This window comes from Pavona decussata, unplaced genomic scaffold (assembly GCF_977016875.1).
Source record: "Pavona decussata unplaced genomic scaffold, jaPavDecu1.1 SCAFFOLD_28, whole genome shotgun sequence".
Taxonomy (NCBI): Eukaryota; Metazoa; Cnidaria; class Anthozoa; order Scleractinia; family Agariciidae; genus Pavona; species Pavona decussata.
This window is the reverse complement of record NW_028145451.1, coordinates 3,395,795-3,420,000: the sequence shown is the minus strand read 5'-3', so window position 1 is coordinate 3,420,000 and position 24,206 is coordinate 3,395,795. Positions and strand designations below refer to the sequence as shown.

General features: G+C 38.7%; 1 protein-coding gene and 1 pseudogene across 2 annotated transcripts in view; both read left to right on the top strand.

Moving 5' to 3' along the window:
* The window catches only part of LOC146485148 (solute carrier family 22 member 15-like), a 12,587-nt pseudogene extending 3,784 nt beyond the window's left edge, over nucleotides 1–8,803 (top strand). The window contains exons 2-10 of the transcript XR_014863506.1: nucleotides 149–443; nucleotides 633–861; nucleotides 1,436–1,634; nucleotides 1,726–1,932; nucleotides 3,291–3,425; nucleotides 3,859–3,956; nucleotides 4,197–4,308; nucleotides 5,047–5,119; nucleotides 6,277–8,803. The product of XR_014863506.1 is annotated as a solute carrier family 22 member 15-like (transcript). The remainder of the gene's footprint in view (nucleotides 1–148; nucleotides 444–632; nucleotides 862–1,435; nucleotides 1,635–1,725; nucleotides 1,933–3,290; nucleotides 3,426–3,858; nucleotides 3,957–4,196; nucleotides 4,309–5,046; nucleotides 5,120–6,276) is intronic.
* Nucleotides 8,804–9,292: 489 nt separating this feature from the next.
* LOC146485147 (organic cation/carnitine transporter 2-like) lies at nucleotides 9,293–23,668 on the top strand. Its single transcript, XM_085104132.1, has 10 exons — nucleotides 9,293–9,440; nucleotides 14,178–14,464; nucleotides 15,755–15,983; nucleotides 18,061–18,259; nucleotides 19,093–19,299; nucleotides 20,080–20,214; nucleotides 20,842–20,939; nucleotides 21,969–22,080; nucleotides 22,179–22,251; nucleotides 22,968–23,668. Exons 1-10 carry the CDS (start codon nucleotides 9,410–9,412, stop codon nucleotides 23,157–23,159), a joined length of 1,563 nt encoding a protein of 520 aa, XP_084960258.1. The 5' UTR covers nucleotides 9,293–9,409; the 3' UTR covers nucleotides 23,160–23,668.
* The last annotated feature ends 538 nt before the right edge of the window (nucleotides 23,669–24,206 follow it).

Here is a 24,206-nt window from a genome sequence, read left to right as displayed (position 1 = left end):
CCTCACCCCCCGAACAGGGCCTCCTCATATAAAAGCGTGTATATAAACAATGCATACGGAATGTACTCCTACCTTCATTCCGTCTTCAACACTTAAAATTCACGCACGTGTAGCAAAATGATAGAATTTCAATCTCTTAACGTTGCAGAATTTCAGCCATGAAGAAGTTAACTACTGACCAGGTTTTGGAGGAGATTGGCAGCTTTGGCCGTTACCAGATCGTGCTCAACATATTTTTCAATTTCTGTTATGCATTCTGGTGGGCCATTCCTGTAATGGGCGCGATTTTTATTGCTGGGGAACCAGGCTGGAGGTGCAAAAATAATGCGACGTGCCCGTATAACGAACCCATTCATCTCGGAGAAGACAGATATGCCTATAGATGCGGAATTCCCAGGGAAGATTGGGAATTCGAAGATGACTTCACATCGATTGTCACTGAGGTATAATGTACTTTACGTAATGTTTAAAGAAAAAGAGCAGGAGTGTCTTTACTGTCCGCAGCATGTGCGGCTAAAGTATCGATTTTAAATAATAACAACAAGAGCAACCAAGGTTCTAAGGGCCATTTATTGCTTATAGCTGTCATTACATTGACCTTTTCCTATTCCCATTTATAACTTCTTTTACAGTTTGACCTGGTGTGTGAACGTGGCTCGCTGGGATTTGTCTCGACATCTGTCATCTTCGCTGGGTTTTTTATTGGCAGTATTTTAATCAGTACCATCTCGGACAAGTTTGGCCGGAAGCTTCCTCTGTTCACGTGTGGATTCTTTTGTTGCCTTTTCCATTTCGTCTCAGCCTTTTCTCCTGTTTTCTGGGTGTTTGCTCTTTTTCGAGCCATCGTTGGCTTCATGATTGGTAAGTGAACATTGTTTTGTCTTTTTCACCCATTATACTTAGGTTATCAGTTATATGTTCCGTAGAAAAGTCTACAAATTTTTCTTTGGCGAAACAATATTAGATGCCAATAATATAACTGGCAAAAATATTCCTAAAGGACCGTTTACATGGGAAATCAGTGCAAATGTTTGCCCCACACTTTTGTCTCGTTCGACCTTGCGAAGAAGCCTGGGTCCAAATTAGATTGAGCTAGGCTACAGGGCCCAGTTCTTCAAAGTTCGATTAAGCTAATTCTAGTTAACGTGAACTTTGATTCAAGTTTAATTACTAATAATCAATAATTAATAATCAATTAATGAAGACTCTTCAATAAGGTTTGTGTTTCTCAGTTTTGACTTACTTTTCATAACCGCTAGCTTAAAATTAGCTTTTAGAAACACTTTTAAAGAGCAAGGTGAAAACCTCGGTTTTATTTTTAATCGGGGTTTAGCTTTAGTCGACTTTCAAACAACCGGGTCCATGGCTACAGGACGAACAAATTAGAGCTCCAGATATGACCGATTGACTTGTTTGGTTGTATTCTTCCTTCCAGGTGCTTACAGCATACCATTGTTCGTGCTGTTAACTGAGTTTTGCGGTATCCGCCACAGAGGCATGGCCGGCGGTATGGTGTGGATGGGCTTCTTTTTGGAGTCCATTGCATTAGCAGGATTTGCATACGCCATTAGAGATTGGAGGACCTTTACCATGGTCACTGGAGCTCCTGCAATTTTGCTTGTGTCTGGATGGTTGTAAGTTAAAACGATCTTAAAAAAAGTGTGATTGATAACAATTGGTAATTATTTTGTAAAATATTCTTCGTTTCTGCTTATTTCCCTTTAGCTTTATCCCAGAATCAGTTCGCTGGCTTCTGAAAAAAGGCCGCACGTCCGAGGCAAGAAACATTTTAATTAAAATTGCACGACTAAATGGTAAAGAAATGCCTCAAGAAGAGCTGCAATTACCCAAAGAAGAAAAGCTTGGTGACTTTCGTGACTTGTTTTCCACTCGAAAAATGGCCCACAAGACTCTTGGTTCATGGTTGATGTGGTAAGGCTTCATAAGGTGCACTAAGTTGATAGTTGGAAAAACTCTTCGGTGATTAACGATAGTCATCATAATTCTTCAAATGTATTGCAAAACACTCCCTTGAATGTCGTGCATACAGTCGTAATAATTTACATCTTTTGTACACTTGAAGCAGCCTTCGTATTTCTTAAACAGGAAGTTCTGCTATAAAAGGGGCCTGGGGCCCGTTTCTCGAAAGTCCTGGTAACTCAGTACCAGGCCCGATAAGTGTCTTTGGTGATAATTGTTTCTTAACAGAAGTAAACGTTTGTTAGCTTTGAATACTAAATTTTAAAATCTTATAATTCTATGAAAACATTGACCAAGTTGCCTTGTCTGTAATCACTGTGTAAAAGGCGAAAAATATTTGAAAATATACTTATCGGGCCCGGTAAGTTACCGGGACTTTCGAGAAACGGGTCCATGGCCTGGGATCTGGTCATTCTCATCTTCAGTTGACAACCAACCAACAGAGCGCGAAGATTACCTCGCGTGAACCAATATTTTGAGTACGTCTGTGTGGTTCGCTTGTTGGTTAATGCTAAAGAAAAATAAAGGATTGCTTGTAGTTTATCTCTCATCTTAGTATTAGAGCTACAGAGATATCGAGAACTGAGACGTACAGAATTTTTGTTTGGTTCTAAAATCAGAGAAGCTAACTCGTTTGAGTATAATAGGTTAGAACGGCGGGGGTTTTTTTTATTGGGTGTCGTATTGCCAAAACCAATTTTAGTATTTTTCTCTCGCTATTTCTGAGCTGATTTTCCAAAAGGTGGCTACAGAAATTGAGCACTTTCTAGGCTGAAGGAATATGCTAGTCATTAACAAAACTTCAGTTACGGTTCATCACAAGAAAGTAAGGTCAAAAAATACTATGCAAGAGACATAGAGAGACATAGGCTATGCAAAAAAATTTGAACGGGGAACAACATACAGCGGTTTCCAGCAAGAAAATAAATTATGTCTTTGGCTGGGTCAAAAATTCCCGAAAATTTCACGCTTCCCGACTGGAAATCATCCCTAAGACCTACTTTCTACTGCCAAAGACTGTCATCTCCTCAAGCAAAGCTCACAATATGCAGCCCTTAGTCCATGCCCGAGTAACTGAAAATTAGCCGTTTAGCTCAAGAGAGAACTAGGTATAGGAAGAATATTAGACGAGTCGGTTTGGATTGGTGGAGAAAGTTACGTGTTTGTTTTTGACCAATCACTAAGCGGCACTCATTCGAAAACCGCTCCAACCAAGCATCTCTTTTCAGTGCGTGAATGAATAACAAAGCACTTTCCTTTCTCCTTTTCATCCACAAAATTCTTCATTTTCTCTGTTTCTCACATGACAGGTTTGCTGCATCTTTCGTCTCCTGGGGCATAGCCTTCAGCGCGCCCTTTGTGGGTGGTAACATCTACGTCAACGTTGTGATTTCTGCTGTCGCCGGCTTGCCAGCATATCCAGTCAGCGCCTTTTTGACTCTGAGGTGAGGAAATTAATACGTACGGCACATAGTGTATGCATTGTGGAGGCATTTTCAGTGATCAAGTGCTGAACAACAGGCCATGAGTTGGGGAATATTTGGTAGAGGGGCTTAGTTCGGCTGACTCTTGGCCGCTTTCTCACTGAAGGCCAAGACAACTAACAATTCGTGCATGTAGTAATCGAACATTTTGAATCTTCTTCGTCCATTACCAAACTTAATTGAAAAGTTGTTATCGCTACTTAGTGCTTTTAAAAAATTTATTGAAAATGCCCTGATGTGGCCATTTCAACACCTGTCAAGAATGGTCTTTCTTTATGAATTTAATCCGCTTTTCTTGATAAGAGTTTTGACCTTAGAATATGAAAGTTCCGGAAGCAGAAGGTTAATGTGTTGAAATAATTAACAGCTAACTCAATTTCATTTTCTTTGGAAGGTTTGAACGCAGGAAAATTCTTCTGGTGTCGTATTTGGTTTCTGCTGTGGGTGCGATTGGTGCACTTCTAATGTAAGATAAAGCGGAACATGACAAAGGTGAAACAAAGTTTGTAAACTCAAGTCACAAAGCATCCATACCGTTAAGTTAGTACTTTCGTTATAGCAAATTCGTGTGTACAACAGTGAATACAAGACAACATTCTTTCAATCTTGGAAGTCGGCACGATTACCAAGGGCAATATAAAAAGAGATCTTCTTTCCAAATGTGCTCTTCTCTAATTATAACGTCTTCAAGATGGACTAACACAAAAAAGTTTACATTTCGTTTTGTGACAGGTTTCATGGCCGGGAAAATCTTCATGTCTATGGTGGTGGCAAGGTTCAGCATTGAGATTGCGTTTTCGTTGGTGTACATTTACGCTGCGGAGCTGTTTCCCACCACACTCAGGTAAAAAGTCATTTTCTGTTGCACGTCTCCTCTAGGTTTCTAGTAATCGCAAGATTTCCTGTGCATTGCCACACCCATAAAAGAGAAAAGAAGAAGAAGAATGGAAGTGAGTTTTAGGAAAAGTGGAATATATAACAATTACAGTGTGCTGTCACGTGGACAGCCCTGCATTCGTGTTTTTTAAATCTTACATGACACAATGCAATAGACTGAATACAATACAACTTTATTGATTCCATCCACTAATGGTTTTTCAGAAACCAATTACAATGCGATATATAAAAGAAACAAAATACAATATAAATACTATAAGAAGATATCTTAATAAAGGATAATGCGTAAGTTACACATCCTCAGAACTACCAACGAATTAAAATACAACATCATAAGATTTGCATTGCAATCATTAATTATTTTCTAAGAATTTATAAAAAGCGCGACTCATGATTTGTTTTTTAAAAGAGTCTAAAGAGCTAATATCCCGAATCTCCTTAGGTAGACTATTCCCCAGAGAAGTACCCCTGTACAATACAATCCTGTTTACAACTCTGAACACTACTTACACTACTAACAATACTTACAATGTTCACAATACTTACAATACTTGGACAGTTTTCTTACATGCCTAAAATGTTCATTTGTTCCTTGATATACTACAGCAGCAACAGTGCTTCTTTCAGTTATTCCGGGCTCGAAGACCGTACCCATACTTGCACTCTTTTTTTCTTTGTTATTTAGGAATGTTGGTATGGGGACATCAACAGCCTCTGCCCGAGTGAGCGCATTTGCTGCCGCTTATGCCCCACTGTTGGTAAGCAATAGTTTTGTCCTTTATGGGACACACAACCCTGGAAACATTACAGCCATTTTCCGTGCTATGTGCGTGCCAGATAATTATAGCGACTATCTTTCAATATGCCATTTGTCAACATGCCATGTCAATAGCTGAAAGACCGTTTCAACTATCAAGCTGGAAAATTTTGGGGTTATTGACAAGAGAAAAAAAAAATAAACTAAACTTACTTGTACTTCAAATGGCTGAAGAGAGGTGTTAACATTGCACGGCTCCCAGCAAGGATAATTTAATAGACCATTTCCGAGTTGCTTTGAACCTCATTATGAAGGCGAGGCTAAGTGCAAAGTTTTTGTTTTAAAAATTAGTTTTCAGCCATATGCAAACAAAACTAATTTTTATATGAAAAGTTTTGCACTTAGCCTCGCTTTCATAGTGAGCTTCACAGCAAACTCGGAAGTGGCCTATTAGACGATTTGATCGCTTTCGATCGCTACTCATCGGTGACTTCCGGTAGAATTCGGCCGCGCTTTGTTCCCGAGTCGTTAACAATCAAAATGACCGATTTATCGATATCGTCGGGTTTGACTTCTTGATATTCTCCACGTCATTTTCATAATAAGTAAACCTATTCTCATCACCCAAATTCAAGTTCAACCGTAGACAAATCAGTTGTGCTAATATCTAAGATTTAGACCTTGTTCCATTGCATGGAACAAGTGTAAAGAGGGCATGTCAAAAAATAGCCACTATGCACGTAACATTGAAAATGGTTGTAAAAAACCTTCAAGCAAGAACACACCGTTTTAAGTTTGAAATACATGTTTCGGATGACCTACATCCATTTTCAGTCAAATGCAAATAAACCGCTAGTCAGTGTGATATAAATACAACGCGTTGTATTGAATAATAATAACTGAATAACAATATGGATATGAATATTAAATGAAATTAAAATGAAAGTGATAGATTGACATGATTGACTTGTTTGTTTAACAAGGGTTTTTCCTACCCAATGTGTAAAGCCTCCTTAATTTTGAGTCGAAAAGACGTGGAGGCCGTGTCAAGAATCGAGAAACAATCTTCTGAAAACAAAGCTTTGCATGTTTCAAATCCGGCATTGATGTACTGAAAGATATAAAAATTGACGTAATATCTCCATATTTTTTCATCAGCTGACCATTCACCGTTTCCTGCCATTTGGTATCATGGCTGGTCTCGCAGTGGCAGCCGCTATCGGAGTCATGACTTTACCCGAAACTCTTAATCAACCCACTATGGAAAACCTGTCCCAGGATGAAAGCAGTGAAGAAAAAGACCAAAGCAATGCAAACGATGACAACTCCCCCGAGAAGATCGCCTTAATGTGACCATCATTGGTTGGTTCTCAAAGCTTTGTTTAAGCTTTTAAATGTTCTACTTTTCGATTACTCTTCTCAATGTGCGAGTTAAGGATAATTATTATTAGTATATACCACATAAGTGAATAGTACTTTTCGCGCGCGCTGATTGGCTAGCTCGGAGGTGATTAGGCCAAGTACTATTCACCTCCGAGGAAGAGAAACAATTAAGATGGCTTCCCGTTTCGCCACGGTTACTTAAGAGGAAATTACTTTGATAAGCGAGGCGGCTGTTAAAAAAAAGATACATAAATGGCAACAAAATTTGGTTTGACGGCATTAAATGGTAACTTATTTAATCTTTTCAACCTCATATTCTAATATAAGGCGAAAAATGAAAATGCAATTCCTTGTTTACGAAAACTGCCGAGTACTAACATTACAATGAAAACAATGAAACATCTAATATTTTTCAGCATGGTTTCAACAACAAGACGAATTTCACAGAAAAATTGAAGAAATGACAACGTAGGAACTAAACAAGTGTCTCCAAAAGTTTTATTTGTCTGCAAAAAGAGCGAGACGGAACTTTCTACAACAAGAAATCGCTTACGGCGTTACACGCGAGATTTTAAAATTTCATACCATTTGTCAGTATATTGTCAGAAGGAAAATATTTTTTTGGTTCACTAGTTTAATCAGTTTGTGTGGTATATCACTATTCACCTCCACTTCGGTGAATAATTGTTAATTATTATTATTATTATTATTATTATTATTATTATTATTATTATTATTATTATTATTATTATTATTAAAAACTAGATCATTGTATAATGTAACTCCAAGGATTTGATTGGCTTAGCGGCCATGGTAAATGAGCCATTACACCCTGCATGCACGAGAAATAGCGACCATTAAAATTATCCCCTAGTTGTTCTTGCAATGAAAAGCGAAATCAGTAGCAAGATATAGCAATATTTCTTGATTGTTTTTTATAAAACAGTTATTCCACTCGTACTCGTTGGATATGAGATGATTATATGCGCCTCGTTTGGCTATCTTAATTGTTAAAAATCTTTGTCAATGTTTATTAATTTGCCTCGTTCTCGGCTGAAGCCGTGGTCTTTTCAGGCCAGTGCCAGTGCGTTATTTGAAGAAGAACTCCTTCCTTTTTCGCCCCCAAATTAAATCTCGTTTCTTTACAGCTTTGAAAGCTAAGTTCTGTTGTAATTAGTCTAAACCATGACTGAGAACAAAACGACATATTCTGACTGATTTGCGGAGAACGAGCAAATCAAGAAATGAAAACTGCCCACTAATGGCGAGTAAAAACGGGTCAACAGGGACCCCAGGGTTACACGGGAAAGACACCGGTTATATATTAGATGTCTTCTATCGAAATCAAAAGTGTTTGTTCTTATTTCTTAAATTAAAAAAAAAAGATATACTGAACATTCCTTGGTCTCACTTGTGAAAGTTTGAAATGTTCTGTTTCTCTAGTCAATTCATAAAGCTGGAATCATGAAACCACTATATCTATTACTGATTATAATATGTCAGGGGATTTGTCTATGTTCTTACATGAGTTAAAATTATATTTTTTTTTTTTGTAGTTTTTTTTTTTATCTTTTAAAGTGCCCCTAACCCTTCCATTTGTTTTCTTTTGGTAGATTTCCATATCTGTGAAGAACTCATTTTCGAAATTTTTTTTTAGAAATATTGGATCCTTTTTTTTTACGAGCGCTAAAAGTTACTGAAATTTTAAAACTTTTGCGCGCTTTAAGCCCCGCTGGACAAATTTTTGTCTCGTGGGCTCATTAGGAACGAGCCAATGAGAAGCGTCCGATATTTGACACTTTCTCAGCTGTGACGTAAGAAAAGGACACCAGAAGGATTCAGAAGGAATCTTATGCATGCTGATTCCTTTCTCTACATTTCGAGAGTTGCCGCATCCAAAAACCACACATTTTTCAACCATTTTCTCTGTTTACAATTGAAGCATTACCGCGGATCTTCGGATATTTTTGCACGATGTCCTTTTCTGACGTCACGCTCCATATTTGAACACATTTGGCCGAGTGGGGCACTAATGCGAACGATAGGTGAAAATATCGACAAGACTGACTTCACTTCTAGCGCTCGTAAAAAATAAAAGGATTCAATATTTCTCAAAATTTTTTTCGAAAATGAGTTCTTGAAAGATATGGAAATCTACCAAAAGAAAACAAATTGAACGGTTAGGGGCACTTTAACAATTATTAATTTCTGCTATTGAAGTCACCTGTTTATTTCTCTTTACCACCAAACTTTCTTTGCCTTATTGTATCAAATAAGATTAATTAAAGCCATCGATTATAAATCTTTTCTTTTTTATACTATAAACCAAATCAATGGAAAAAGTATTACACGCACTCAGGTTGACTTCTTAAAGAGGGTCTCTATGGGGTTTCCCTTTTCCCCTTCCCCTTCCCCCCTTCTCCTCAACCACCCCCTCCCCCCGCCCGCCATCCCGAAAAGCCTGATACTCATGCTACATATGAGTGTATGCCATTAACCTCCAATTAGTACTTCGGTAAATAATTGTTTGCCATCAAATTTTTGTGTTTAAATCAACATCGTTCAAAACTAGTTTACCCTTGTCAACATAAGTCCTCACAGAGGTTCATCCTTGTTTACTAAAATAAAAACATTTCACATATGTACGTTAACGTTTTTGAATGAGTTCGGCAGTGTCTTTCATGATTTTTAATGCAAATAAGGCACGTTAATCCGGCCTTGATACCCAGTTATTTCTTTGTTAACCGTCATAATATTAATTAAAATATGCACGCACGTGTTATAGGAAACCATTGAACCTTTACTTATTTTGTTCATACAAATCATATCCCTGCGGTCTTGAATCGAATTATTATACCGAGCAAAACTCTGACTTTGTGAACTGGTTATTGGGGTCCAAGTCTTAGCCATGGCAGGTCTAAGCAGTTCGGAGGAAGTCGGTAAGTGAATGGTCAGTTAACTGCTACGTGTGGTCAGACCAAAATATTTTGATTTGAATTCGTTATACTCAAAGCTGTATCCATGCCGGAGGGATTATTTCTTCATCGAAATTCGTGTTTCGTTTTAGCAGTTGAGACTTGGACTCGCGACTGTTTATTGTTTTTTTTTTGGTTATGGCCAACTGGAGTGTGGCAAACGCAGAAAAGCAGAAACACTTTCTTTCAATTCCACTTTTGTGGGCCGTGTTTGCAAGATTCCACACGAAATTTGCATTTTGGGTGAGATCACAAAAAGGTCATGGAGAAAATTTTGCTTAACACATGCGAATGCAAGCAGCAGGCTGTCATTTGCAGTTTGCCGTCACTGCCCGTAAGACATGACGTTAAATCATTTGAATTAAAAGGGACTCAAGTAACACCCCATGGTATTATCACGCAAAACTTCAGACTAAACTGGCCAAGTAAGGGGACGGCTACTATTAGAGTTATCTTCATAGAGTTATAGCGTGGAGTTAGAGTTGCTAAATCCTGAATTCAAGATTTTGTACTGCCAAAATCCTGAATTCAAGATTTTGGACGTACAAAATCCTGAATTCAAGATTTTGTACTGCCAAAATCCTGAATTCAAGATTTTCGACGTACAAAACCCTGGTACTGCCAAAATCCTGAATTCAAGATTTTGTACTGCCAAAATCCTGAATTCAAGATTTTCGACGTACAAAACCCTGGTACTGCCAAAATCCTGAATTCAATATTTTGGCCTTCCCAAATCTTGAATTCGCATTTTGGCCTTCCAAAATCTCGAATTCAGGATTTTGGCCTCCCTTCCAAAATCTTGAATTCAGGATTTTGGCCGTCCAAAATCTTGAATTCAGCATTTTGGCAGTACAAAATCTTGAATTCAGGATTTTGGCCGTCCAAAATCTCGAATTCAGGATTTTGGCCGTCCAAAATCTTGAATTCAAGATTTTGGCCGTCCAAAATCTTGAATTCAGCATTTTGGCAGTCCAAAATCTTGAATTCAGCATTTTGGCAGCACAAAATCTTGAATTCAGGATTTTGGCAGTACAAAATCTTGAATTCATGATTTTAGACGTCCAAAATCTCGAATTCAGGATTTTGGCAGTCGTTAACTCTAACTCTAAGTCATAACTCTACTGAAATAACTCTATTGCTAGTCGACCTCGCCAAGTAAAGCCATTGTTGGAATTTGAGTGGTTTTAGCTAATAATCTAAATTTAATGCATCATGAATGGAGTTACCTTAGCCGAAATCAGCCAAACGCTACGAAATGTCAAGGTGATTTTTGAGGCCTACTCCATGTCTGGTGTTTTCACCATTGCTTGAAGAAGAGGCGTGCTAGGTGTTTCCCCAGTTACTAATTTAATCAACAAAAGTCATGAAATTTCTTGTATAGTATTTTCGTGTGGAAGTTCTCGTTTATTGATATTTTACAAAATCCAAGTTTGATGCTTTGATAGGAAATATGCGACTAACACAACCCCACAACAAATGACATGGTCAAAGTGCAATGCTCAAAATATTGGACATTCATGCTTCACTGGGTCAAGCTGTTCACTTCTAAACCATTCTAGATCATTCCATATTATCCTTTATTTGACTCTTCGCCAGCATGTACCCAGTTGTTGTATAATTGTAGCATATCATCCCTGCTTTGAATCCTACCAGCCCCACGCTTACATTCAGCAATCTCAAATTCGAGGTTGCATAAGTTGTCAAGTTATCAAATCATGAAACACCTGAAATCCCAAACTAAGCGCCCCTGAGATATTTAGTGTTAACTTATCACCGAGAAACAGTGGTTGCGGTCACTGTACATGTAGAGGTATAAAACGCGATCTAGCTAGCTATCTCTGCTATCTCTGTTCAACGAATAACGTAACGACCCATAGATTGCTCTTTAAAATTAGACAAGCAACCGGCTTGTCAAATTAAAACCGTGAACAAAACAACCAATCATGCATAAGTTATCAATTAATCGTGAAACACCTGTCATGCATGAAATCACACAACTAAGCGTCCCTGCAGAGATATTTAGCGTTAAACACTCGCCGGTAAATCACCAAAAAACGGTGGCCGTGGTCACTCTATATCAGAGGTAAAGTGCGATTTAGCAAGCTAAATCACAATTCGACTCAAATCTCTGTGCGACCATATAAAGTAACGATTCGCAGGTTTCCGCTGTAAAATTAGACAAGCAAGGCTTTCTTAATATATATGTATAAAACAATGTTTCTCCACCAAATCTGGTCTACAGAGAGGTTTAAAAGTGATATTAGTGGCTACAAACTGCACGATTGTTGGCGTAATTAGCACGCTATTGTTTCCTCAACAATACAAGATGATGGACGACTCAGTCACTAGATGCTAAGTAAACTTGAGGAAAGGTCAACGGCAAGAAATATGCTAAGTACTTAATTATCCAATCGGACGAAGGCTTGTGCTGAAATTGTTGTGACAAAGTAAAATGTATAACTTAGCCTCTCAGTGACAATTCGGCAAACCGGCTAACCTACTTCGCATTTTGAAAGTCAACCAACCTAAACACCATTCCTGTCTTAGCTTTGTCCCCTTTGTTCGAGAGGGACAAAAGACTTACAAGCAATCAACTAAACTACACGCTTTGCCTACACATAATGTTATAGAAATAATTTTCGAAGTGCGAAAAATCAGGATTGAGATAGACCAGCAACAGATGAAACTAAATCATTTTGTAACGTAAAAAGCCCATTTTACAGTTGTGTACCATGGACCTGGCTTTGGACTGGAAGTGAGGCTGGGGGTGACCTTGTTTTGATACAAACCTCACTCCTTTTCATATGTAGATCATGCTGTTCTTATGCTAACTAGTTTGCATTTATATATGAAAAGCAGTGAGGTTTGTTTCCGCAAAACAAGTCACCCCCAGCCTCGCTTCCGATACAAGGCCAGGTCACTAAGCACACAACTGCAGAATGGGCTGGAATACAAAAATGCCGAATACCTGAAGGTGATAGATTTTTTCCTGATGTGACAAGGAGCAACACTTATTTTTCACCTTGTGAAAGCCGGCATCAGCGGCAGAAACTCATTGATCTTGAATCAAAATTTGGCGACTGTTAGAGTAGGGCTTCAGTTTAATTCAGCTTTCGCAGCAGGAAAATAAAAGTACATGCCTCTTTATCAGATTTTTTTTTTGCTGCAAATATTTTTCAGAAAATTCCCAGTTCCTTCCGAACCTGGAAATTCATAATGCATAAAATGTATTTTGCTTTTGCAGTCTTTCTTACAGATTTCAATGACATGTTACTTGAAATCGTGTGTTCGCAGTATAAGCTTCACACACGTTTTCTTTGCTAAGCAAAATATAGGAGCACTCTAGGGAAACTTGAGGAGCCTACTGTAAAGTCACCCGTTCAGTTGTGGCTTCCACACGCGTACACGTTCCTCTTGTCTGGTTTGAAACTTGATTGGTTCGGTAAAGCTACGTTCAGCTAAATCATAAACTAAATCCTACTTTAATTTGAGATTTAGAGGGAGAGTTATTTCTTTGAACTTTGCCGATTTTTAGCCCAATGACGTCATCATTATAAAGCGTGTATAAGAAAAGCGTATTTTTATGGCCGTACACTTTTACTTTGCTGTTGAAGTTTGGGCGCAATGGCCAGTTTTTCATAACAATAACTGGATCGAAACATAAATTTATTAATTAAAAGCAAAGAACGCCCTTTATCACTCGGGGGCAGTGGTAAAACCGAGAAGGTTATGATTTGAGTACTAGAGCCCGCGCGAGTTGGATGAATCATGAATGAGCAAGCCGAGAGAAAACCATTACAACTAATTATTTTCTTTTTCCCTTTTTTACCGGTTGTCATTTAAAGTTTTCCCTTCGTGTGCTTTTTTTCTCCTATTTTCGTCTATTCACTTGCATTCAATCTTGTAATTTCGTGGTCTCTTTTGGGTTTTCTCGCCATTTTCTAGTTTTCTTTTAAAAGAGTACGGCAAAACAAATAAATCAAGCTATTTGTTTGTGGTGAAATAAACAAAAAAATATTAATGGGATAAATAAAAAAACAAAGGGACGATTTACTTAAACAGGGACCCGCACTATAGGTGGTTTGTATTGCCGCCATGTTGGTGTACATAACAAAAGAAAATTTGTTCACATAGTTTGCATAAAAATGGAATTAACTCGCAGAGGAGAAAAATCTTATTGTTGCTGTACACCAACATAGCCGCTATGACGTCACATGCTCCTTTCACTTTTGTCACACAGTCCCCGCGTCAACGTCACATTAATGATGGCGGACATAGTGAGCAAGTGGGAAGTAAACGTTGTGGAATCGGTATTTCGAGAAATAAAGCGAAACGTGTCTTGAAAAAATAACCTAAGTTGTTAAAAGAATATTTTGTACAAAATATATTCTAATTGAGCAGCAAAAACAAATAAGAAATTTCAAGCTTTATTCACGAGTTAGATACGCATACGAATTTTAAATTTATTCTGTCAACATTCTATGGCTTCATTCCCACACGGACTCTGCGAAGTGTCTTGAATGGAATTACTGGCGCCTTGGCCTGGGCAAGGTTTCTTTAATAGTGCGGGCCCGTGATTAAACAAACATATAGGAGGAATACTCACTGTAGAAAGTTCACTAAGGGTAAGTAGTACATTAAAAACCGTCACCCGAACTGAATTAGGTGAGGTTCTCTATTTTAAAAACGCTTTTCTTTCAGTAGCTAAGTCACTGACCACTGACAAGCTCTTGGAGAAGATTGGCAGCTTTGGCCGTTACCAAATCGTGCTCAACTTATTTTTCAACATCGCTTATGGATTCTGGTGGGCCTTTACTGTGATGCTTATGGTGTTCATTGCTTCGGAACCGGGATGGAAGTGTAAAAATGTATCCACTTGTCCCTTTAATAAAACCATTCATCTCGGAGACAAAAAGTATTCATTCAGATGTGACATTCCCAGAGAGGACTGGGTATTTGCAGATGACTTCACTTCCGTGGTAACTCAGGTACAGTGAAAGCATGTTCTATAAGTAAGCTATACTTAGTGTTTTCTTGAGTGTGCAGAAAAACACGAGACTCCGACTGAACGAATGATTTAATCATTGAGTCTGGACGATATTATATATGACACCAGCAAATGTCCCGCATCAGTTAGTGTTGGCTTTTAATCTTAATATGCATGTTACAGTCCCTTTTCCTAGCTTCTCGTTGCTCAGTCTCTTTTCCATAGTAAAACCTGCCCTATCAAACTATAGTCATGGATTCTCGTTTTGCGTCTTGCAATTTAATTCCATCAAAACGTAAATAGGCTATAACTTAGTCTTTAATAATAATAATAATAATAATAATAATAATAATAATAATAATAATAATAATAATAATAATATTTTATTGAAATTATTTTTATTCTAATTAAAATTTTCAATTGTGCATTACAAACTCAATGTCTATAAATCTACATAACTATCATAATCTTACACTACAATGCATTTAGGTCAGAAATTACATAAAATATCTAGTTTTAAATGGGCTCTGGTAACACAAGTTACCCTGGCAACAAAGGTTAGTGAAAAGGATTGACTATAGATCTAGGCTTTTCGGTTTGCATATCATTCTATTCTTTTCTCTGCACCACGCTTTCCAGTTTTAACGCATAAATGATTAAAGGATGTCCGTGACCCAAAGGTCTTACTAGATTTACCCAACTTTTCGATTGTTAATTTTAGAAAACCGAACACTGACTTTTATGACCAGGGTTTGCATGCAGTTGAAATAAAGTTAAGGCAGGTTTTGATGGCAAAACTGGAGTAGTTATCGCCAGATTCTCGGTACACCAAAAGCATGGGAAGCTCGGTAAAAAATGTTCGGTATCTTACTGTTTCAATTTTTATACAAGAGAAAATAAGGGGACAGAGAGGGAGACCGCAAATGCAGCCCTTGAGATATGTGTATTTAACGTAAGCTATTTTTAGACGTCGTGAAAACGGAAGTCTGTTTCCCGAGACATCCTCAAACGCACCAAGACGCCTGTAAACTAAATGCTTCTTAGGAAAGCCATACAGAGTATTCAACTGCCGCCATTACACAATGCGACGTTGGCACGTTCCGATGACTTCCTGTGACGTCACACTGAGCGTTTGCGGACGCCTCGGGAAACCAACTTCCGTTTAGACGCGTCTAAAAATAGATTAAATGAAATTCACATATCCCAGCTAACGTCCCTAGTTTCCCTCTCTGTCCCCTTATTTTTTTTTCTCTTGGTTTATATCAATATTCTTGATTCAAACCTTTTTCAGTTTGACCTTGTCTGTGACCGTGGCTCTCTAGGATTTGTCTCCACATCTGCCATCTTCGCTGGGTTTTTTATTGGCAGCATTTGCGTGAGTACCATCTCCGACAAGTTTGGCCGCAAGCTCCCTCTCTTCGTGTGTGGATTCTTGTGCTGCCTGTTTAATTTCGTCTCAGCCTTTTCCCCTGTTTTCTGGGTGTTTGCTCTCTTTCGTGCACTCGTCGGCTTCATGATTGGTAAGTGTAGCGTTTCTCATCTTTTCACCTTCGTTTCTATGATAAGTTCTTCACCAAAGACAATAAATGAGAATGATGTATTATTCAGTGATGACACAGGCAAACTCGGAAAAAGAATTTCGAGTGCTCCTATCAGGAGTCGAACCTAAGACCTTCCGATTACTAGTTCGGATGCTCTACCACTATGCTACAAGAGACTCGTGGGAGTTAATTAAACTAGGTTCATGGCCAAGACAATAAAGTTGTGATTTTAAAACCGCACCTGAAGAGGACATAAAGGAGAAGTAAACCGTGAGATCCACAGAGTCACGGAACTGTAATAGTAACAATAGTGAGAGAAAACACTTATTCGAGACCTAAGCCCCATTCACGCCAACAAAACATGTTTAATTAAACCAGTTTTAACAATATGACAATTGTTACGTAACAGAAAGCTGAACCATTAGCTTTGACATAGGATTCTATGCTTTCATTTGTGCTAAATCTGTAGTCAATTTTAAACTGTCTCGGTATGTTGTCCTTCAGCAGCATTTTAGAAGAATAGTATATAAAAGTTCAATTGAGGCCTAAAGCTACTGTTAGGCTAAAACGTTATTAAAGACCCAAGCTTTCCGCTGATCAACGGCATTATCAGGGATAACAGAAAATTTTCCGCGTCCAGCTAATATACCAATAAATGTGACATAAAATGTATGAAAAGTATAAAATATGTGAAATGTATGAGAAGTATAAAATACAAATTAAAATGAAAATAAATAATGAGCGAGTGTCACCGTCCGCGAATTTGCTGCATTCCTCTCGGCAGTTGAGGGAAGGTTTGTACTTTTTAATTTTAAACTGTATTCAACTAAATAGCTCTTAAACGGGAAGTTCCGGTACAAAAGGGGCCTGGCCAGGCCGTTCAGTTGTCAATCAACCGTCAGAGTGTAAACAACTGACAAACAGCGTGTGCCTTTTTCTTCGGCTTTTACCGATAAAATTGGCTTCGTTTTCAGAATAACCCTTGTTAAACAAATTAGAACTTGATATCTTATATTGTTGTGGTGATATTATAAAATTTTGAGGCATATTTTTCAGAGGACGCTTGCGTCAACAACTTGTTACGACAGAGCAGCGTCTAAATTTACATCTCACGCCCGCAAAGGTGTGAAATGAAGGCGGGGCTTGCTCTTTTATAGCAAAACTTCTTGTTTAAACGTGTTTAAGCCTTGATGTGAATGGGGCATTAGTTTTGCTGGTGAATAAGCTTTCATCAGAATATAGGTACGCCCAGCAACGGAGAAAAATCAACTTCTGTTTCTAATCGTACCGTCGAGCATTTGACAGTAATTATTTTCAAAAAATGCTTTTGCTGGGGGATTTGCCCAGGGGTGAGCAATGCTGGAGTTAACTGATGCATCAAGTACCGTTGGTGTTGTAACAGATCTTTACGCTTGGATATGCTGGTGAATTCCTAACTTTGGACTCTCAGTGGTTGGGATTAGAAAACTATGAGCTACTAATTTCTTAAATAAACAATAGCCTCCATTTGGCGCGAAAATATGCTCAGATATTTGTCCTTGGACATTATCTGTTCCGAGAAGCGAACAGTTTTCCGAGAGCTAAGCTCGAGGAAAACTGTGAGCTTCTCGGAACAGATAATGTCCAAGGACAAATATCTGAGCATATTGTTAACTGAAGCCAGATTGAGGCTATTGTGGTTACCGTCCTTCAAATATTTTCTCGCAACATGTAGCAACGAGTTTGAGTATTTGAACATTTACCGTCAAAAACGTTTAGAACGTATGTTGTTTTCTGATACTGCTTTATCGACCAGCAGGTTTATCTCTTCTTCTGTCACAAAAGCAAACCGTTCCCCCATCTTGACATTAATTTTAATTGTAAACAAGAAGCGCCTTGAAGTTTTTAAAATTGGGGAACTGATCACTTGGGGAATATCATCGGATACTCCCCAGTTTTAGCTAATGTATATTCGGTCACGTGAGGCGTTTAGACCAATCGCGCGCAAGCGAAAATATTTGATGGATTATAATTCTCAATATATTTTAAAAAAATCATACTCGTCGCTTTTTTCTAGGTGCTTACAGTATCCCCATGTTCGTGTTGGCCACGGAGTTTTCCGGCATACGACACCGAAGCACCGCGGGAACTCTGGTGTGGGTTGGATATGTTATTTTCATCATGGTTTTGCCAGGATTTGCATACGCCATCAGGGACTGGCGGACACTCACCATGGTTACTGGAGCCCCTGGGTTTCTGCTCGTGGCTGGTTGGTTGTAAGTAACAAAAGCAGACATGTGTATGACACGTGGACTGGTAAAATTAGTGAGCGGATTGGGGTCATGCACGTGACTCTTCCCACCTCTCCCACCCCCCTCCCCCCCGCGGTTGGTCGAGAGGACAAAAGAACGAACAACAGAACAATGCTCCCATCCCTAAAAAAATAATGCAGCTTTTGGTTATCAGGGTCAAGTAAAAATAGAGCTTTTGAAAGGTGTAGGTCTATTTATTCCCTTTGCTACCCTATAAACCTAATTTGGGTGGATTTTTATAGCGTACGAATGTTGTTGTCAAACGCGCCGATATTGTTGATGTTGTTATGTGTTTTTAATCTTTTTTGACTAATTCAAGCCACCCATACGCGTATGTTTAGAACAGATTCGCCGCTAAAAGAATGAGAAGATGGCGATATATTACTTCAAGTAAAGAGTCTGTTCAGTCCCTCTTCCTTGTTTGAATAATCTTTAATTCAAATACTTATTATGGATTACCGGTGTACGTTAAACCTACAAGTAGCTTAATCAATCTTTTCACTTTTTTAACTGACGCAAATGATGGGAAAATAATATAAAAAAGCAACAAAACAAAACAAGGAAAGAAAACAACAACAAAAAAAACAATCCACCATTATTTTTATGTAAAATACAATTAACGACACATTAAAAGTACAGTGCAGCACACATAAAATGTACAGTTCACAATACAAAAGGCAACCTTTGAATTAGAAAAACTGGAAATTTCATTAACAAAGTTGTATAGATCTTCTTGAAAGTTACGATAATAGAGAGTGCTGCCAAAAACCTAATCATACGCTGTTATTACACTACAGTTTTACCCCAGAGTCCGCCCGCTGGCTTCTAAAGAAAGGTCGAAGGTCTGAGGCGAGAAAAATTCTAAGTGAAGTGGCCAGGCTGAATGGAAAAGAAATGCCTGATGCAGAGCTTCTTCTGCCCAAACAAGAAAAGCTTGGTGACTTTCGTGACTTGTTTTCCACTCGAAAAATGGCCCACATGACTCTTGGTTCCTGGTTGCTATGGTAAGTCCGCAAAAGATTGTCGTTTAAGACAAGTTAAAAAGCATCACACATCCCTGACGTTATGGAATTTAAGAATGTAGTTATTAATTTTATAAATAATAATAATAATAATAATAATAATAATAATAATAATAATGATAATAATAATACTAATAATAATAATACTAATAATAATAATAATAATAATAATAATAATAATAACAACAACAAACTGTGTAAGTACCGAAGTATCAAGCACTGTGTAGTTCTAATTATGTACACTATAAATCAGTGAATAAATATACAAACTGAACATGACATCTGGTGGAAGGCAGCTCTATTGGTACATAGCGTGGCCCTGGTTTTGAAAACGGGGCTATCGTGAAACAAATCCAAATGAGCAAAGCGGAAATTGAACCAGGGACCTCCAGATTACAAGACCAGCGCCGCCTTAACCGCTAGGTGAAGAATTTACTCAGTATTTTTTTTTTTGTTCAATTAGAGCGGTTTCCAATTGAGTGTCGTAAAACCAAAACTAAAGTTATTGCTCTAGCCAATCGCAACAGATGTAAACAACACAACGAGCCAGTCAGAGTTTGAAGCAAATACATGTAACTGGCGCCAAGCGCGGGAAAACGCGTGCGGCCAAAACACGATTGGTTTTGGTTTGGATTGGTTGAGAAAGTGGCGCGAGTTTTGTTAACCAATCACAGAGCGTAGTAATGCAAACGTAAAGCAAACGCGAAACTACTTTCGAAACTCAATTGTGCATTATTTTCTCCTCTTGTTCCGGCTTAACAGGTTTAGCGCTTCCTTTGTCAGCTGGGGCATAAACTTTAGTGCGCCTTTTCTGGGTGGAAATATCTACGTGAATGTGTTGATAAGTGGTGCTGCGACTTTGCCGTCGTATCCTGTAACGGCTTTTTTGACATTGAGGTAGGCTATAAAATGGTGTAGCTGTCAGTATTCAATAAACTACCTTTATGTTCCTGATTTAAAGGAGGGGTCTTGGAAGCCTGCGAGCAAGCTCTCTTTAGGTCAGCCGCAAAAGGATAGCGCGAGAGGATTGGGACGGAGTCCGAGTCCCCTCCCCAGTCCTCTTGCGGCTTGCTTTGCTCGCCACTGCGCTATCCTACGGCTGACCTACAGAGAGTTTGTTCGCAGGCTAGGACCTTGAAGAAGAAGCTAACTACTTTGAATTCAGGGTCCATGAAACAAGACTTGCAAAGGAAGAGATTCAAGAGCATGGCGTCGTGTATAAAATGTTTTCTCGCGCTCCCAAAGATGTGGCCTGCAAAGCTCGCCTTAACAACCTCGGCTTGTAGACACTTGTCACTTTTACTCACTTTTATTTATTTTTATCCTTTTTTCCGTCATTGATTTAATGCCATTTTTTCCTATTGAGCTGAATTTTTTTTTTCGCACCTTTCTTCTCAGAGTACCGTGTTCCGCAAAATCTACCCTGCGAATACTGCCGCCTCGGCTACATTCGTAGGCTACCAAGAATCTCTCTATCCGCTTCCATTTGCACACTATTACCTGCTATCTTTTATATCCCAACAGGTTTAGTCGCCGAAAAATCCTCTTGGTATCGTTTCTTGTTGCTGCATTGGGTGCGATCGGTGCACTTCTACTGTCAGACAAGGCTGAACACGACAAAGGTGACAACTTCGTAAAGCCAAAAGCGGGTTTAGAATTGCTTGTGACAGTTCAGCCAACACGATAAGTAATATATTACACTAAGAAATTTAGCATTTGTGGTACAATACGCGTCACGATTACATCTTACGCGACACTTTCAAACATAAAACAATTGACAAGGGACCATCGTGCTGGAGCAAGATTGGACGCATATAAACCTATCTAGTCCGGCGGGCCTGGGGAGGGCAACTTTTCTTTACGGTCACTCCAAAATGGCGGATACTTTCCGTGACACCGGCTAGAAACCAACAAAATAACACTCCGGTTAGCCTACATATCACTGTCATTAGGCTAAATAGCACTCTGGTTAGCCTAGTTTAGCTAAGGTGGCTTGCGGTTAGCCTTTACTGATTTGGGGTTAGGATATCTAGCAAAAAAATTGCAAATTCTGGCAGCCACTCATCGGAAGTCAAGTGGTGAGGTTCTGCTTAGGAATCACACGCACTGGACTCGACTTTTCTTGGGGCCATCTCTTTTTTTAACTTAAAAAATTAGGAAAAGGGTGTGAGTGTGATTTATAACTGTGATTTATAGCATCCGTCATCTTGTAGTGGGGTAAAAATGAATTGCCCGGGGATCGAGGGGCGGATTTTGCCGCTAGTGACTTCAATGAATCTAATAACGCTTTCATAGCAACGTCATGAAAATTCGTGACTTTTTCAGAAATTTACCTGGCAGCAATTTGATTGATTGATTGGTCGACTGGTGTTCAGTATCTTTGATGTTTAGTTACCGTAGCAACCGATTTTTGACAGGCAGTGTTTTCAGAAAAATTAAAAGAAAATCCCTTTTTAAATGAAGAAAAATTACTTTTCTTACTGTAACTCTTACATTTGTTTTTAGCGTACATTAGTGCAGTTCCTTTATTGATTTTGATTGCTTTTCGTTCAAATTTGGAGAAAGATATTTTTACCGTAAAATATACTGGAAACGGTTTTTGGTCGTTATTAATTGGAGGATGTGCCGTTGTTGTTGTTTTTTTTTTTTAGGTTATATGGCCGGGAAGATCTTCTTGTACCTGTGCATGGCTAGGTTCAGTATTGAGATTTCATTCATTATGGCATACGTTTATTCGGCGGAGATGTTCCCAACAACCTTAAGGTAAAATATTGATTTTTAATATCACCGGTGGTGTTTAATTTGTGCTTTCTGAAAAGTCCAACCGAACCATTAATTATACAATTTCCTGTTTTGCCTAGGAATGTTGGTATGGGAACATCAACCGCGTCTGCGCGTGTGAGCGCATTTGCCTCGGCTTATGCACCTCTCTTGGTGAGTAAAGACTGTTTTGGATCTATTGATCGCTTATCGATTAGAATAGTTGTTAATTGAGTGTCGAAGGATTCCGCCCGTAAGGTTTCTTCTACGTAATATATTTGCTTTTGCACAGGGCAAAATAGAGCGTTTTCATTCACGTGACTACCGGCCATATTGGTTTACTGAAACAAAAGAAAGTATTTGCATAAAAATAGAGTTCAATTCCCAGAGGTTTAGTTTGGGACACCAACATGGCCGCCATTTCTTTGTTCTGGGACACCAACATGGCCGCCGTGACGTCATGTGAAAACACTCTATATTAGACTGCGCGATTGTCTGATTTTGTCACATTATGGACTGACCATGTCCTGTTCCAACAGAGTTTAAGCTTAAACAACTGTTTACTTTTGAATTTTTGTCCCGCGTGATTCTTTGCACCGCCCTTGGTGCGGGAATCCTTCCATTTGCCTTGTAATGTGCAATGGTGACACAATCATAAAGCATGCATTAAACAAGACACCTTACAAGATAATGGCGTGATCAAGCAGGCCCAAGCATAAATTTGCTTCCAAAATTCCAGCACGTTGCTCTCTGTCGTAAAACAAAACATCTTGACTTGTTTTCTTGCCGCGAGCATTGTTGTCATTTGTAAATTAAAACTACTGCCAAGTGTGTCCTACAATGTATGTCATTTCACTGTTCATACTTCTTTTCCGCTTCTCAATTTTCAGCTAACCGTTCATCGTTTTCTGCCATTTGGGTTAATGGCCGGCCTCGCTGTGGCCGCTGCGGTCGTATGCATGACCTTACCAGAGACTTACAACCAACCAACAGCGGAAAATTTGTCTCACGATGAAACGAAAGAAAAAGATGAAAACAAAAATGCGAAAAGTGGTACCGATGAGGAAAGCACCTTAATGTGAAGAAAATAATTAGGATTGCTAGAGCACTGTAATTTTTGCATGACATTTAGGGCGCATTCCATTTGTCATAACCGGACGGCCAGCCAGTGGCCAATCAGTTTGAAACTGGAATGCCACGTTTTGAAAGGTTAGCTCTAAAGATTCTTTAAAATGCACATTCTAGAATTGGAGCTTGAAGAACTAGCACCAGAGCCAGTTCTTAAAAATTATGCGGAATGACCTGGCCAACCATTTCTTGAAGATGACAAATGGAAAGCGTCGTTAATTTTGGGGATTTTGCAGTATCAAGAAAGAGCGGCATTTTAGGGCTCTTTTAAACAGGTTCCCACGTGTTCTCTTCTCTCTGTTTCCCATTTTCGCACTGTAGTACTAGTTTTTCAGCGACGTAACTGTTTGCTTTGTATTACGGTTTACTTGCTTTTGTGTCCTGTTTTACTGTGCTTCTTTATTAATGTTATTCCAAGTGTGTTTCACAACATTATGTCTTTATAAAGTGGGCGCGAATGTCAGCTTTTGTTGTTGTTGTTGTTGTTATTCTTTTTTTTTTACGTTGCGAAGAACCTAATCAGAAAGTACAAAATTCAAAAGTATATACCCGTAGAGTTCATCCAAATGTTTTGGTTGTAATTTTAACCCCTTTGTGAAAAACCAAAATTTTCCTATCTTGTCCCCAAACTTTTCTTATAATAGTTCTGGAAAGAAAATTCACTTTGGCCGGAAGATCATATCCTTAATGCTCATGACCTCAGGGGTTGCATAAGACTTGATATTACAAGGAGAAATTTGATGCTGATCACTGTTAGGGCTTAGGGTTAACAATCTCATCTCTCTTTTTTTCTTGTAAACTGGATGACACCAGTGTACCGTTTGTTTTCGTTTCCGTTGTACTTAAGTTATTTGCTGTTTGGTGTACCGATTGCGCATCAGTTCGTATACACACATTTAAACGCAAACGCATACGCATTTGCTAGAGCAGTTTATGATCGGAGATCAACTGTCATTTTACGCTCCCCTTACGTTTTACGCACTGCCGGACAAGATAAGAAG

Excerpts from the sequence above, each read along its gene's own strand:
- LOC146485147 (XM_085104132.1), top strand. The coding sequence starts at position 9,410 with ATGGCAGGTCTAAGCAGTTCGGAGGAAGTCG. Across the intron at positions 19,300-20,079 it reads CTTGGTTCCTGGTTGCTATG|GTTTAGCGCTTCCTTTGTCA; the intron begins GTAAGTCCGCAA and ends CCGGCTTAACAG. Across the intron at positions 22,081-22,178 it reads ATGTTCCCAACAACCTTAAG|GAATGTTGGTATGGGAACAT; the intron begins GTAAAATATTGA and ends TGTTTTGCCTAG.